Here is a 14,273-nt window from a genome sequence, read left to right on the forward strand (position 1 = left end):
AGGCTCCCAACCATTTAGCCACATACTTTAAGCCAGTGTGGTGGTTTGAATAGGAATGGCTCCTATAGGCTAATAGACTTGAGTATTTGGTCATTAGTAATGATGCTACTTGACAGGGATAAGGAGGTATCACCTTATTGGAGTAGGTGTGGCTTTATTAGAGGAAGTACATCCCCGTGGGTGCGCTTTGAGGATTTAAGGACCCAAGCCAGGTCCACTGTCTCTTCCTGCTGCCTGGGAATCCAGATGTAGAACTCTCAGGCACCTTTCCAGCACCATGTCTGCCTGTGCATTGCCATGACAATAATGGATTAAACTTCTGATTGTAAGCAAGCTCCAATTAAATACTTTCTTTTTAAGCATAGTCATGATGTTTCTTTACAATAGTGGAAAACTGACTAAGACAGCTGTACCTGAGGTTAACACAATACTAACATTTAAACTGCCAAACTGCTCCAAAGTACATTTTTATGCTCTCACCAGCACCCCAAGTTTTCCATTTTCTCCACACCCTCAGCCACATCTTGATATTGACAGCTTAGCACTGACAGCCTGGTATCAACTACCTTGGTAGCTAATGAAAACAATGTTTCTTTAATCTCTATTTTGTAAGTGGTAGCTTTATGTCAAGAGTCTTTGAATGGACTCATTTACCCATTAGTTTCTTTTCTTTCTTTTTTTTAATAAAAGTGTCTACTCAAATCTTATTCTGTGTGTGTTAAATTGAAATAGTTCTTTGTAGGTGCTGGTTCCATGGCCTAGTACATAAATACTTGGCAAATCTGTTTCTTAATGTCATCTTTTAAAGGGCAAACATTTAATTTTGATGACATTCAACTTATATTCTTCTTTCCCTTAATGTCCAAATATTATGATCAATTTTAACTGATTTTTGTGTAGAGTTATGTAAAGACAAAGGGTTGAAATGTGTATGTGCAAATCCAATTGTTCCAGAACTAACTTTGAAAGAATACCATTTCTCTGTTGTATTGACATGCTTGGTGGAAATCAATTGACGACATTGACATGACAATCTATTCTTAGACTTTTCCTTCTGCTCCTTAAACTGAATATCTGTCCTTGTGCAGGTGCCACACTCTTAAATACTGTAGCTTCACCCAAGTTTTGTAACCAAGAAGGGTTGAGCCCTCCAACTTTGTTTCCCTTCACTATTTATCCTAATTCAGCAATTCTCATCCTTCCTAATGCTGCAGCCCTTTAATATAATTCCAACCATAAAATTGTTTTATTGTTACCATAAGTGTAATTTTGCTATTGTTATGAACCAAAACATAAATATTTCTTTGATAAGCAGAATATCTGAAGTGTGATTCCTGTGAAAAAGTCATTCAAACCTCCAAAGGGGTCATAATCCACAGGTTGAGAATCACTGAACTAATCTATGCCACTTGTACCACCACATAAATTTCAGATTCAGTTGATCAAGCTCTATTAAAAACAAGACAAAAACAAAACAGAAAACCTTCTCATTGAATAGTGGTAGTACAAGCCTTTAATCCCAGCACTCAGGCGGCAGAGGCAGGCAGATCTCTGTGGGTTTGAGATCAGCCTTGTTTACAAAGCAAGTTCTAGAACAGCCTGGAAATGTTATACAGAGAAACCCTGTCTTGAAATCCCCCAGCAAAGAACACAACAACACACAAAAACAAAACAAAAAACTTGGCAAACTGTGGGTAGAGATTATATTAAATTTGTAGGTCAATTTAGGAAAAATGATCACTATTGAATTAGTTGCCTATTTCATGAACATGGTAAGGACTACAATAATGTGGGTCATCTGTTTTTCTCAGTGGGACTTTGTAGCTCTCAGTAACTAGATCTTACAGATCTTAGGTTAATTTTATCCCAAATTAGATTTTATTCCTTTTGGTGTTAATCACTATAATTAATAATCTTTTATAATGATTTTTTTCATCATTTAGGAATTTATTTTGTGTGTGTGCCTATCTTATATCCTACTAATTCAACAAGCTCCTGAGTATTCTAGTAGCTACAAAATCCTGATGAAATTACAAAAAAGCTAACTCAGATTTGTGACTAAAATGAGTCATTTCTTGCTATGTCTCTCAAGCCTCTAATTCCTTGTTTTTGTCTTATAGTCATTAACTTTCACATCTGAATCATCAGCAAGTTCCTTAGCACACTGGCAGCCCCACACCTTCTCCAAGAATGCTGATACTTGTATACCACTCACCCTGATGAACAACCATGCTCTCCTAGTGCCCAGAACCAGTGCCCATCACCTGAAAGTCCAGTTTCAATTGCACTGAATTACATCACTATGTGTCCATCATTCAGGTGGGGGAAAAAAAAGAATAGAAAATGGGAAAAGAAAGCACCTGTTATCTAACACAAATCTTATAAATTTAGTAACAGACACAAAGATGGAAACCGCTGGGCATACTCAAAGCAGTAACTCCTCAGCCTTAGGCAGGAACTCATTGAACTTAAACACCTCAACCATAAAAAAGGTCAAAATTTAAAAACATATCATGACATGGTAAAAGTATAATTAAAAACTAAACTATAAGATATCATTTCTGACTTCATATCTCAGGCCTTTGAGAGCATGGTTGCCTTTATGCTCCATATAAGTTCTTGCTATATGGAAGCACAATTCAATTTACAAATAGTCTATGGAACACGGACTGCATGTCAATATGTAGAAGTTGACACTCAGAACAAGGACTTCATCTACTTGTACCAGGCTTCTGAACATGGCATAATAATCCCCATAGTTAAACCAGAAATCACCCCTCATGCTGAAGCAGCTTCCTAATGCATACACAAGAAGCAACAGAGCAATTTACTACTCAGCTTTCTTTGTTCTAAAAGTCCTAAAATTGGTCCATCTTTGTGGAGAACTTTGCTACCCAAGTCCACATTCCTGAGCACCAGCCTTCAGTGCCCTGCTTCCGAAGCCTCTGGCTCCATTATTTGGCTTCTAACATTGTCTGGATTTCCTGGTAGTTTAGAAGTCACTGCGATAGCTGGGGAAGAATTTCTCTTCCTGACTTGCCCTGTTCCCAGATACCAGCCTGAAGGCTTGAATGCTATAATAAAAGGATGACTGTGCATAAATGATGCGCACATGAATGACTACAAGAAGCTTGGTCTGAAATACATTTCCCCCTGAGTTAGGATGAGAAATGCCCAGGAAGGCAGAAAAAGCTTTAAAGGCTATGGAAATTTCCACTGAGGTAATCTAGGCTTTCATTCTCAGCTTTTACTTCAGGGGTAGTCATGGGCAACCAGAAGCTGCCTTCAAGCCATCAAATTGTGGACCTGAGACAAGCTCAGGACCCAGCAGAAAATTTCTAGCCCTTACGAAGAGATGACTCAGACCAAATTATTTTATCTTGGGACTGGAAGGCTAAGAAAGGATGGTTGAGTTTTTGCTGAAGAGGCTACAGAACGAGAAATATGGAAACGGCATCAATGTCTTGAGAAACACTTAATAGATGTTTTGAACTCTAACAAATACTAATCATAACTCCTGTGCTTGGGACCATATGCAGAACCTGGAGTAATCACCTAGAGCCACAGTAAGCCAAATAAACCCTACACTAAGTAAGAGAGCCATGGAAGAAAATTTACACCACAATCTCCATCATATGTCCTTCCTAATTCATTAAAAAAAAATCAATTTCTTATATGGTTCTGATATACATAGTAAAGCTTTGGAAATTCACTGTAATTAGCAAAACCCTGGAAAGAACTTACATGACTAAGTGTTAAGGGGTTGGCAACTAAGGGCCCAATGACTGTCATTATTTGTTGGATAATGTTTTATTAGAACACTACTGTGTTAATTCACTGATGCACTGCCCATGGCTGCTTTCTTGTTATAGTCATAGTGGGTTTGAGCAATTGCCACTGAAATCATATATGGCCCACAAAGCCCAACAGAGTTATTGACTGCCTTTTACAGGGAATCTGCCAATGCTAATAACTAAACAGATTTAAAATAAGACAGAAAAATTTTAGTCAGTATAAAAACAAAAAAGCAAGATGAGGTTTTTTTTTTTATATAGTATAAATAAAATTATGTAAAACAAATGAAAGCAAGTATAGAAAAGATCACCCAAAGTTTTAGATGGTGGAGGTATGAGTGACTTATTCACCCCATCTATTTTTTTAACAAGGTCTACAATGATCTTATATTTCGTTTACTCTAAGAAAATGAGGGTTCACTGTAATTGTTTTAATTCATCTTCCTGTCTTGCACACGGTAGGTATGACTTCAGTGACCTGTTTTCCCCATACCCTGACCTATCTCCCCACCAGGGCCCTCCCCACAGGAGTACTGAGCTGGGTGGGGGAGGCAGGAAGTCCTGGGCAAGTACCTTATGCTCATCCCGAAGGTGAGTGTCCAGTTCCTCCGTGTGCTTGGTCTCATAGTAGCAGAGCTGGCATTTGTAAGGTTTCAGTTCATTGTGCTTTTCTATGTGTTGCTGGAGGCTCTCGTCACTGGAGCAGGTGAAGGTACACTTATCACAGCGGAAAACTACTCCCTGCAAGTATTTTGACAGTTTGGAACGGCACACTTCAATGGGGACAACTCGCTCTTCTGTGGAAACAAATCGAATGGAGAGATGGGCGTTTTTACTGATGGAAAGCAGATGTTCCTTCTTTGGGACCTGAGAAATGGACCCATTCAATTCCAATACTTCCTGGGGGTCTTGGTCGGTGAGCACACACATGCACACTGTCCCTCCCTGACTTCCCCACATGGCACATAATCCTCCAGCACAACTGGGTACTTGGAAGACCAAAGTTTCAGTGTGCTTAATACCAGGAACGGTGTATAAATACATATGGGGCAGGTAGAAAGGTGTTACATAACTTCTGAATGGAGGTGATGAAGACAGGTAGGGCACAGAAGTGTCTGCCATCTTTACCAATATTAATAACCACTGACAAAAAATCATTATAATATCCTACAGCAAGTGTGATGATGGCTGGATGCCAGGTACCTCTGAGGGAAGGAAATGTATCTTAACCAGGAACCTAAGTACCACTACTGTGGTCGCCTTCTGATGACACCATGGCTAGAGTTACTCCCGTTTTCAGAATAAGGAACGACACCCTACTTATACCCTGGGGATGAAAGCTAGGATCTCAGACATGCTTGGCAAGCCCTCTATCACTGAGGTACATCTCCAGTGAAGGATAAGCTTGAAAAATGTCCCAAAGTTCACTGACACATTGCAATGGACAGAGCTGAACCATGAACCCAGGTTGGCCTCACTGCTGCTTCTATACATGCCCATCCCCTTTACCCCCACTCCTGACCGCTCCCTCCAGAAGCATTCTCAAAGATGCCCTTCTGAAATAGAACAGCCAGGGGATCTCAAATAGAACAGTAAATCTAGAAACCAACCAAACAGTACACTTAGCTTACAAGTGAAATGACTATGGGCAGCATGGTGGAGAGGTGGGCCCCCCCCCAAACCACTGAAGATGTGTGCCACTCTAGGGAACTCTGTGATCTGACTGCCACAGGAGGAAGAAAACCGAAAGCAGGGAAGAGCGAGCGGACTTGGGTGCCTCTCCCACTCACGCGCCAACTGTTGTAGGGCTGGAAATGCATGCGCTTGTGTATTTTGCACTCTCTCACCCTTGTGTTTAACTGCTCAAATTAAATTTCACACCAGTCTGCCCAGAGTATTGGCACACGTGCCAGATATCCATAACTGGGATAAAATTAAAATCTGTGCTATATATGCAAGAATCAAATATAGCATGTGTTTTCATGCTGAGTCTGGATTTCAGAAGACTCTGGAAGTTTACAAATGGATGCACACAACATATACTTATATTATTTAGACACAGCAATGTATTATTAAGTCAGAAAAGCATGATTTCCAGAGACACCGAGTAGCGATGTTAGTCTTTTGCACGTGGATGCTACTGCCTCCTCCAGCTTCCCTTTCGTGACTGGCTGCAATCAGACCCCAGGGAGTTTCCCCCACCCAACACCATGTCTTCATCTCAACCACAGCATTCGAACTGTGGGGCACTCACTGCCTTGGAGCCCTTGAATGTAGCACCTCATCGGCCAGCAAAATGCTGGGCAGAGAAAGCGTGAAGGGTGGTGTCTGTAACATACTCCCCAGAGATCTAATGCATATGTTATTTTCTCTATACAAAGAGTCACTTGCTTATTTAGAAACATAAATATTTTTAAACTGAAGTATAGCAGACAGCTAAGAAACACATGATTATAAAGTAATCCACACATTTTCTTAGAATAGCAAATGTTTAACAGTCTTCTAAGCCATTCAGTTCCACAGTTTGGTGTAAACGGACGGGGGGGGGGATGTCTTGGCATAAACTAGTTACCCTGAAGAAGTCCATGTTAGCATCTTCTACTCCCCTACCCCCTTACTCCTGGATTTCTTGAGTCTTCTTTTTTTTAAAATTAATTTATTTTTTACATTCCAATCCCAGTTTGCCCTCCCACCTCTCCTCCCGCTCCACCCCCCCAATTGCTCCTCAGAGAGTGTAAGGCCCCCCCTTTACTCCTGGATTTCTTAAGAGAAGAATGGCTGACATCTGGGAGCTAGACCATTCTTTGTTGTGGGGGCACTGACCCATGGATTGTATTATGCTTAGCAGCTTCAACAGGCTTCACCCACCAGATTCTTCTAGCACTCCTTCCACTGATAGCCCCAAATCGCAGCAGGGTGGTGCACCCTTTGTGAGGCTGGAAGGACATTCAGTAACACCAGGCATGAACTTCTGTGGCTCTACATACGGTAGAGCCTAACTGCTGCCTAGGGGAAGAGGGGTAACAGCCGCAACAGGGACCAACAGGCACACTGAGGTTGAACTCGCGGGAAAGGGCTGCCATGAACATTTTTGGCACTCCCTTGAGGCTGCAGCCCTCCTGTTCCCGCTATACTTGTCCCTGATTTATCTTGTCATCTTTACTGCTTCCTCTTCTATTCTTTGGCTCCAGCCTGGCCCATCTGCCCTAGATCTGTCAACCTCCTTGGCGATGAGGAACAGCTGGGCACACTTTTCCATGTAACAATGCCTCAAACGCCACAAACGCCACGAGGGCAGCATTCAGTCACTCGACAGTCCGTTTCCCACAGTCAATGATTGGTTCTCCCAAACCCCCTTCTTACGGATCTCCCTTTCAATTCCCCTACCACCTTGATTAGCTTTCTTTACACTTCCTAATTTCATGATGCGCCATTAAGAATTTTACCCAAAGGTCTAAGCATTCAAAGACATGCCCTGGAGTTCAAATGCCAGTAGTGATAATAACTCATAAATAACTTTACAATTGATTAAAAGCTTGCTGTGCAACAGGCTCTATTTGGTGTTACAGTGTTGTATATGGAAATATCAGTTAATATTAGTATTATTACTTGAAGGTTTACACAATCCCCCCCAATAAATAACTAAATGAAATTTTAAAAATTAAAAAAAAAAATGAAATAAAAGACTTCCCACCTCCAAACTAAGATACAAGTTAAAATGGACAAAATCCCTTACTTATATAAATGTATATTATCATGACCTGGCAAGCTAGGCTGGAATGTTCCAGATATGGATTGGATCCTGCCTTGGCTATAGAGTTCTATTTCTATGAGAACTCATGGGTCTTTCTTGACCTCACACTTCTCAAAATTACCCTGGATAAGAAATGGCCTTAATTGTATCCATCATGACCCAGCCAGCTCCCAGTGAAGGTGGCAAAAAAATATGGTGATGCCACCAGTTTACCACAGATGGATGGTCAACCTCATCTCCTCCTACTCAACTGGCACTCACTGCTTCAGTGAGACCTGGAACTGGAGTGAAAATATCCGAAACACCTGTGACCTTAGCTGTAGCAAGAGCAGAGCTGAGTATGCTGCCAAGCAGTTCAGTAGAAAAGCTGCAGAAATGCAAACAAGGGGTCATTTCTTGCTGAGGGTCACTTTTCAGCAAGAAATTTCAAGACTGTGGAGCCCAGAGTCACCACGTAAGAGCTCTTCTGGAAAGAGCTCTGCAACACTCTTGAGTTCCCTTCCGAGAATACCCCAAATCTTAAAGAAAAGCAGCAAAATCTCTGGAATTCCTTTACACCACAAACTTTGTGTGCAAAGCCATCAACCCAGAAAATTGAGCCCAAAAGACCCACTCACTACTCTTTGGTGAGCGACCGAGTGACAAAGGCCAGAGAGCAGAGAAAACCATTAAGAAAGCAACACTAGTCCCGTGTCAGCACATCTGGTAGAAGGAGGCAAGAGAGTTTGGGGCTAGCCTGGGCAAGGTACTAAGTTTCAGGTCAGGTCGGTCTCTATATGACTCTGTTTCGGGGGTTTCGGGGGATGAAGAGGAGGAGGAGAAGAAGGGGGAATGTGAGAAGTTGGAAGAATAGCAAGGGGAGAATGAAAAGAAAAGGACATCATTATTTTTCAAAGCATTCTAATATAAAACCACAAATAGATATATAAGCACAAGCTATAAAGAGCTATTGGGTTTTGACATTAGCCATTTTCTAGACAGAGCTGGGAACAGTTAATACCTCTATCAGGTAAGGATACAGATGGGAGGGAACATAATTTCACTAAATCTAAATAACACTCTCAGTCTGATTGATTTTTTCTCCTAAAACCAAGGTTAGGGGAGATGGCTTCCATTCCGGATGCCCACCTTCAAGGCTTAGAGCTTCAGGCAGCCTTTAGTTACTAAAACAACACACAGAACCTTGAAATTAACATGCCAACTGAGGAGCAACCACTGATCACACAGCTACAAAATCACAATGTAGAGACTTGTCAAAAGGCTTTCAGCCCTACAATTCAATCTGTGCCCAAATTTTCAGGCTTGCTATAAAGGTACAAGGCACAGTTGGCCAAGCTGTGTACAGGCACCATGCTTCCAATGGTTGTATTCTCACAGCCATGCAATCATGAAGCTTCATTCACATGTTTAGTAGGTCTCTTCCTGCTAAAGCTCAACTTCCCTCGGACAACAAATGTTGTCTAGTTCATCATGGCTGAGCTGCCCTATTTCTTAAAACACCAGTAGGTATGCTACAAATCCATTGCTCAAATGAAAACTCACCCAAAGTCCTATCAAAGGAGTTCATGAAACAAACTTCCAAGTTAAACCTCCAAGTCTCACCAGATGTTGGCAGATCTAAATCCATAGCTCTTAAAGAGATAGGTCTAATGATCCCTTCGTCTCAACCTTGGCTAAATTCTAATTTAACAGGTGTCTAACTGAATCTGATTTAAAAAGATTTTTCCTGTCTATTAAATAAAGGTCAAACTTCTGCATCTACCTTTAGATCCTCCAGAACACATTTTCTTTAAGGCTTCCTTTTCTCTTTAGGAATAGTCTGAAGCCATGCTGCCAATAGGTCTTGCTTTCAGTGGGTACTATGGTTTATTAATGAATTACCAGCTCAAGTAGGGGTTGATAGTGTTCCCCAAGTTTAGGTCCACTTGGAACCCCAGAATATAACTATTGGAATAGAGGTTTTGGATGTAATTAAGATGAGAGAGGTCACATTAGGTTAGGACTGGCTTAAAATTCAATGCCTGGTGTTTTTACATGAGAAGTCACAGAAAGAAACACTGGGAATGAGGCCCTGAGAAGAAGGAAGCAGAAGTTGGATGAATGCCACTATAAGCTAAGGATACCAAAGAACACCAAGGAACTAGGACATGATATGAATCAAAGCTAGAGCTTCACACAGGGTAGGAAAGTGACCTATCACTGAGTTGTACCCTCTTAATCCCATCAAGGATGGTGTTCTTGATGTTTTACATGATTCACAACCCTGCTGATAATTCTAGCCTCTATAACTAGCCTCTATACCTATCTAAAGCCACTGAGTTGGTAGCCATGTATCTCAATGTAGCCCACCTAAGTCTTCCCTGTGAAATGCTACCATGGCTCAGTCAGAAATCCACCTTTGTCCATGACTTATCTCTTTCCAGAATGTAAGCAGGGCTCCTAGACACCCATCACTCACTGTCTTGGATATTCTCTGCTTGTGTTTATCTTGAGGAGGCCAAGTATGGTTTTTTTTTTTTTAATAATTCATCACCCACAAACAGCCACACAGAGTGCAGCAGGTAACAAGCAAACAATGAGTGTTTGCTGAACCTATGAATCAGTAGTATGTTCCCTTTGCCATGGCCAGGACACATCCTTGATTAGTTCTCATTCTGACTTCCATGGATGGATTCCTCTCCCCTCCTCCCCCTACTTAAATGCATCACTGTGTCCCAACAAAAAGAGATGGCAGCTATCCTTGCCAGTAGCAGGTCTGTCTTAGGGCCAGTTCAGAAGTTGTTTTTCTTGCCTTTCATCCCAAGGTTTTTAATTAACTGAGGCCTCAGAAACATCTCATGCTGTGGACCCTAGAGACCAAAGATGTTTATTCATCTGGAGCAGGCAGTGCACAGGTGCAGAAGCCTCATCTTATTACTCTGGGATCAGCCCAGTGTTGATCTGCAAGGCAGACATCTGACCGCATGTTGAGATGCCAAGACCAGGTTCTCTCTGATCTCCCTTCAAGTGGAGATGGACACCAGAGCCAGAAATCAGCAGGTACAGCTGTCTTAGAGCCCTCTGCTGCCTGTGGATTGGGGTCCCCCACCTTTGACCTCTAGCCCTACAAAGAGTTCTATCCTTAGACCTAACTTTCACAGTCTATAGAACACTGAACAGGTGACACCAGCTTCCCAAGGGTAAGAGAGTATTGGTGCCTGGGATTCAAAGCAAGTGCTGTGGGTCACATACACCTGGGCTCCAATTCCAGCCTGTTACCCAAGAGTCCTTGGACCGTAGGGAAGTTACTCAGGTTTTTTTGAACCTGTTTTTGTTGGTTGTCATCAAGGCTAACAGTCATATGGACCATGCTGGGTTTGGTGAGCTTACTGTAAAGCATTCGGCATGGTGCCCATGGCTGAGTAAACACTCACTAATGACAGTCACAGCTCTTGGTGTCACTACTGATCCTTAGCTGCACATATTGGGACCATATTCACAATATTCACACATCCAGGAAACTCTCACCCTAAGCAAACAGAAGAGACAATACCACCAATGACCGGGAATGGCATGAGACATAACAAAAGACTGGGACCGATTCCATGACTGCTGGATGAGTAACCCTCGCTAAGTTACTTTAGCTCTCTACGGCCCCATGGAAAAGACTGATTCAAATCCAAAACTTTGTCAGCACCTACGTGATTGGGTAAAGGATATTTAAATGACATTCAATGCAAATATTCCAAAGTCTGCATATTTCAGAACTCTGAAACACTTAGGGTCTCCGGCATTTCATATTATGGGGCATTCAACATGCACTGTATGTATGATGGACCCACTATACATTGTAACATCCCTGTTTGTTCACTGTAGAGATTCTTTCTAGACTCCAGTTGTCTAGATAGTGGGAAATTATTTAATAAACATCACAAATCCAAATGATTGTTTCTTTCCCTCATGATAAGCAAAGATGCCAAGGCCAAATGTGCAGGCATGAATAATGAAAGATGGGGATTGTGTACATTCGAGGCATCTCCAACTGCTGCTGAAACCATTCCTATTGTCAGTTACACTTTCTATATCGGCCCCACTGCCTTGCACATTAGCCTTCATTTGTTTTTGGTGCAACAACTCTGCGGGAATGACTCTGAGCTACTTTAAATCCTTTGTGAAATGAAGCAGAGCTCCAATAAATACACTGGGTTAAAAAGCAAAAGGGATACAGACAAGCAAAACCCCCCATAGTCATCCTCAGCTTTGAGCTTCACATCTACAAAACAGGAGGCCATGTGATGCTGGTGCTGCCTACAGTGCTGATGATGAGACAACTGGGTGCCGGGAGCTCTTTGTCAAGTGTTCCTGGCCTCTGCGCAGAATGTCTCTCTCTTCCTAAGTCTAAGCTCAGACCGGAAAGTCATTGAGCTTGTCAGCCATCAAAGCACTGATCCCACCAGGCAGCAATATGGGAAATGACTGCAGCCAGTGACGATTCACTGCAGCCAGCAAGGACTCAGCGTTGATGTTCTCTGGGCACCAGCTCCACTGATGGCCTCCACCCAAGCTGGGATGGGGCACACAGCTACTGAAACACATGGGCTGGGGGACCAGAAGCCAGGTGACTGAGGCAAAACACCAGGCAGGAAGCTGAGGGCCAAGAATTCCTGCCTAAATACTGCTGCGCTGCTTTTGCCTGGCTTACAGGTGGTTGGCCCAGCCAGCTACCATCTCTTAAATAGCAATGGAAGGAAGAAACAGAGCACTGCAGCTGTTGCATCTTCCATGAGATTTGAACAGACAGAGGCACATCACAGGCATACTGCTGCCTAAAGGTAGTGCTGCTGGGGAAATGTAAGCCACCTTACAGATGCCTCCACCCTGGCATCTGAGGGACACCGAGGCAGGATAGTAGATGGCACATGCTGCTTTGGGCGTGAGTGGCAAATACTGGAAAGCTTTCCAAGATTGGAGGCAAAAGAAAGATGAGGAAGACAGGAAGGGTGGGAGGCAAGGGACGGGAAGGGATGCAAAGATGAATAGACTGCAGGACAAACAAGATGGCAGTGGGTACTCCCTTTCTCCACCCACCCGCAACAGGAGGATCTTTTGGCCAAACTGCATCATCGGCATGTTTCCTTCCACTACAAAGGACTCCCATTGGCTAGTGATGTTTTAATTGATCAAGTGAAAGCTCAAAAATATAAAAAGTCCAAGTGGCATAATCCAGGCCTGTCTCTATTCCCAGCAACTCCAGGAAGTTGCTGAGGCAGGTGGATTTCAAGTTTGAAGCCAACTTGGATTGCATTGAAAAGACCCTGTTTCAGAAATGCAAAACAAAAAGTAAAGCAAACCCAAGTGCTCTCATACAGATCCCTGCTGATCACTGGAATGTTCATTCAAGGACCCACCACTGTGCATCCACATTGGAACCCCCACCACAGAATGAAGGTGTCTTACAGAGAAGCTATACAGATCAGGATCCAAACCAGAACGACCCAGCAACCAATCCATGGGTGTTCTGCCCAGCAGACCACTTCTCTTTTTTGTAACTCTTTCTCCCTGTCCATTTCAAAGCAAAGTTCACTGTGTCCTTTGGAAAGCATCTTTTCTGTCTTTTTTATTATGCCTTCCTTCCCCAGGTTCACAATACACATAGCTAGAGTCCCTTGGTAGCAAGGGATTCTGCATGGGAAATTCCTGATCCCCAGAACCTTGACGGAAGGGTTCCTGAGAATTCCCCACCCCCATCTCCACCCCTCCCTCCAGGAAGGAATTCCACTGGCATGTGCCTTATTCATTGGATATCAGTGACTGTCAATGACTCCTGCCTGGAGGAACAAAGCTTAGGGAAGAGGGTGAGGCTGCTGTGGCGCACAGGGAGCATCCTTAGAATGCTACCTCCCCTCCAGGACACAAGTAAACTGAGCCAGCCTGAAGCTTACCTCGGTGTAGGACTATGTGGTCGATCATGTTTCGTTTGTATTTGGTATGATAAAGGCAGAGAGGACAGCGGAGATCTTTGGGGCCTTCCCTCCGGGACCGCCGAATGCCCAGCTTCCACATGCATAGTAAAAGCAGATCTGAGAGAGAAGGGACAGAGACCATGACAAACTGTCACTAATATGTCTCCCTCCTGCTGGCACACCTCTTGCAGACGTCCACATGTGGTTTTCCTGCTTGAGAAGCCTAAACTTTACATTTGCTGACTACAATCTCCCTTGGCCAGTTAACCCAACGATGAACACAGAGATACAGTGGCAACTATTCAGAACTTTTGCTACTTGGCTGGGATCAAGTTTTTGCGTAAAAGGAAATAAATACATCATTCTTGCACATTTGACATTGCCTACTGAGCCACATCTGGTGGAGCTTGTCTGTAAATGGCAGCTACTCAGAGGGCTGAGGTTGGAGGATCACAAGTTTGAGGCTAGAATGAGTTCAAGGCTAGCCTGGATAACTTAGTGAGACCCTGGATAGAGTGCCCAGCACCACACAGACATGCACAGACACACAGAAACTGCCTATTAAATAATTAAACAAAACCTCTCAAGAGGATCAACTCTGTCTCACACTGGGTATTGGAAGAACTGTTTTAAATCTTGGCTGACTCATTAATTGCCTATGTGAGTCTTCACACCGTCACATGGAGAGTGTGAGAACAGGTTCGGTGTCAGTCCTGGTGACTCTGACTAGATTCCCTCAACTCAGAAATAGAGTAGCTTGAGAGAGGAAGGAACCCTGCTGCT

The 14,273-nt window shown here is 43.0% G+C and overlaps 1 protein-coding gene across 1 annotated transcript in view; it reads right to left on the reverse strand.

The window, feature by feature from the left end:
- The window catches only part of LOC127225878 (zinc finger protein 462-like), a 34,693-nt gene that overhangs the window by 19,395 nt on the left and 1,025 nt on the right, over positions 1-14,273 (reverse strand). Inside the window, exons 2-3 of the mRNA XM_051189512.1 lie at positions 13,470-13,607; positions 4,368-4,591 (exon numbers count right to left, since the gene is read on the reverse strand). Of these exons, the coding sequence (XP_051045469.1) occupies positions 4,368-4,591; positions 13,470-13,607 (362 nt within the window). The remainder of the gene's footprint in view (positions 1-4,367; positions 4,592-13,469; positions 13,608-14,273) is intronic.

The sequence above is a fragment of the Phodopus roborovskii genome, unplaced genomic scaffold, assembly GCF_943737965.1.
Source record: "Phodopus roborovskii unplaced genomic scaffold, PHOROB, whole genome shotgun sequence".
Taxonomy (NCBI): Eukaryota; Metazoa; Chordata; class Mammalia; order Rodentia; family Cricetidae; genus Phodopus; species Phodopus roborovskii.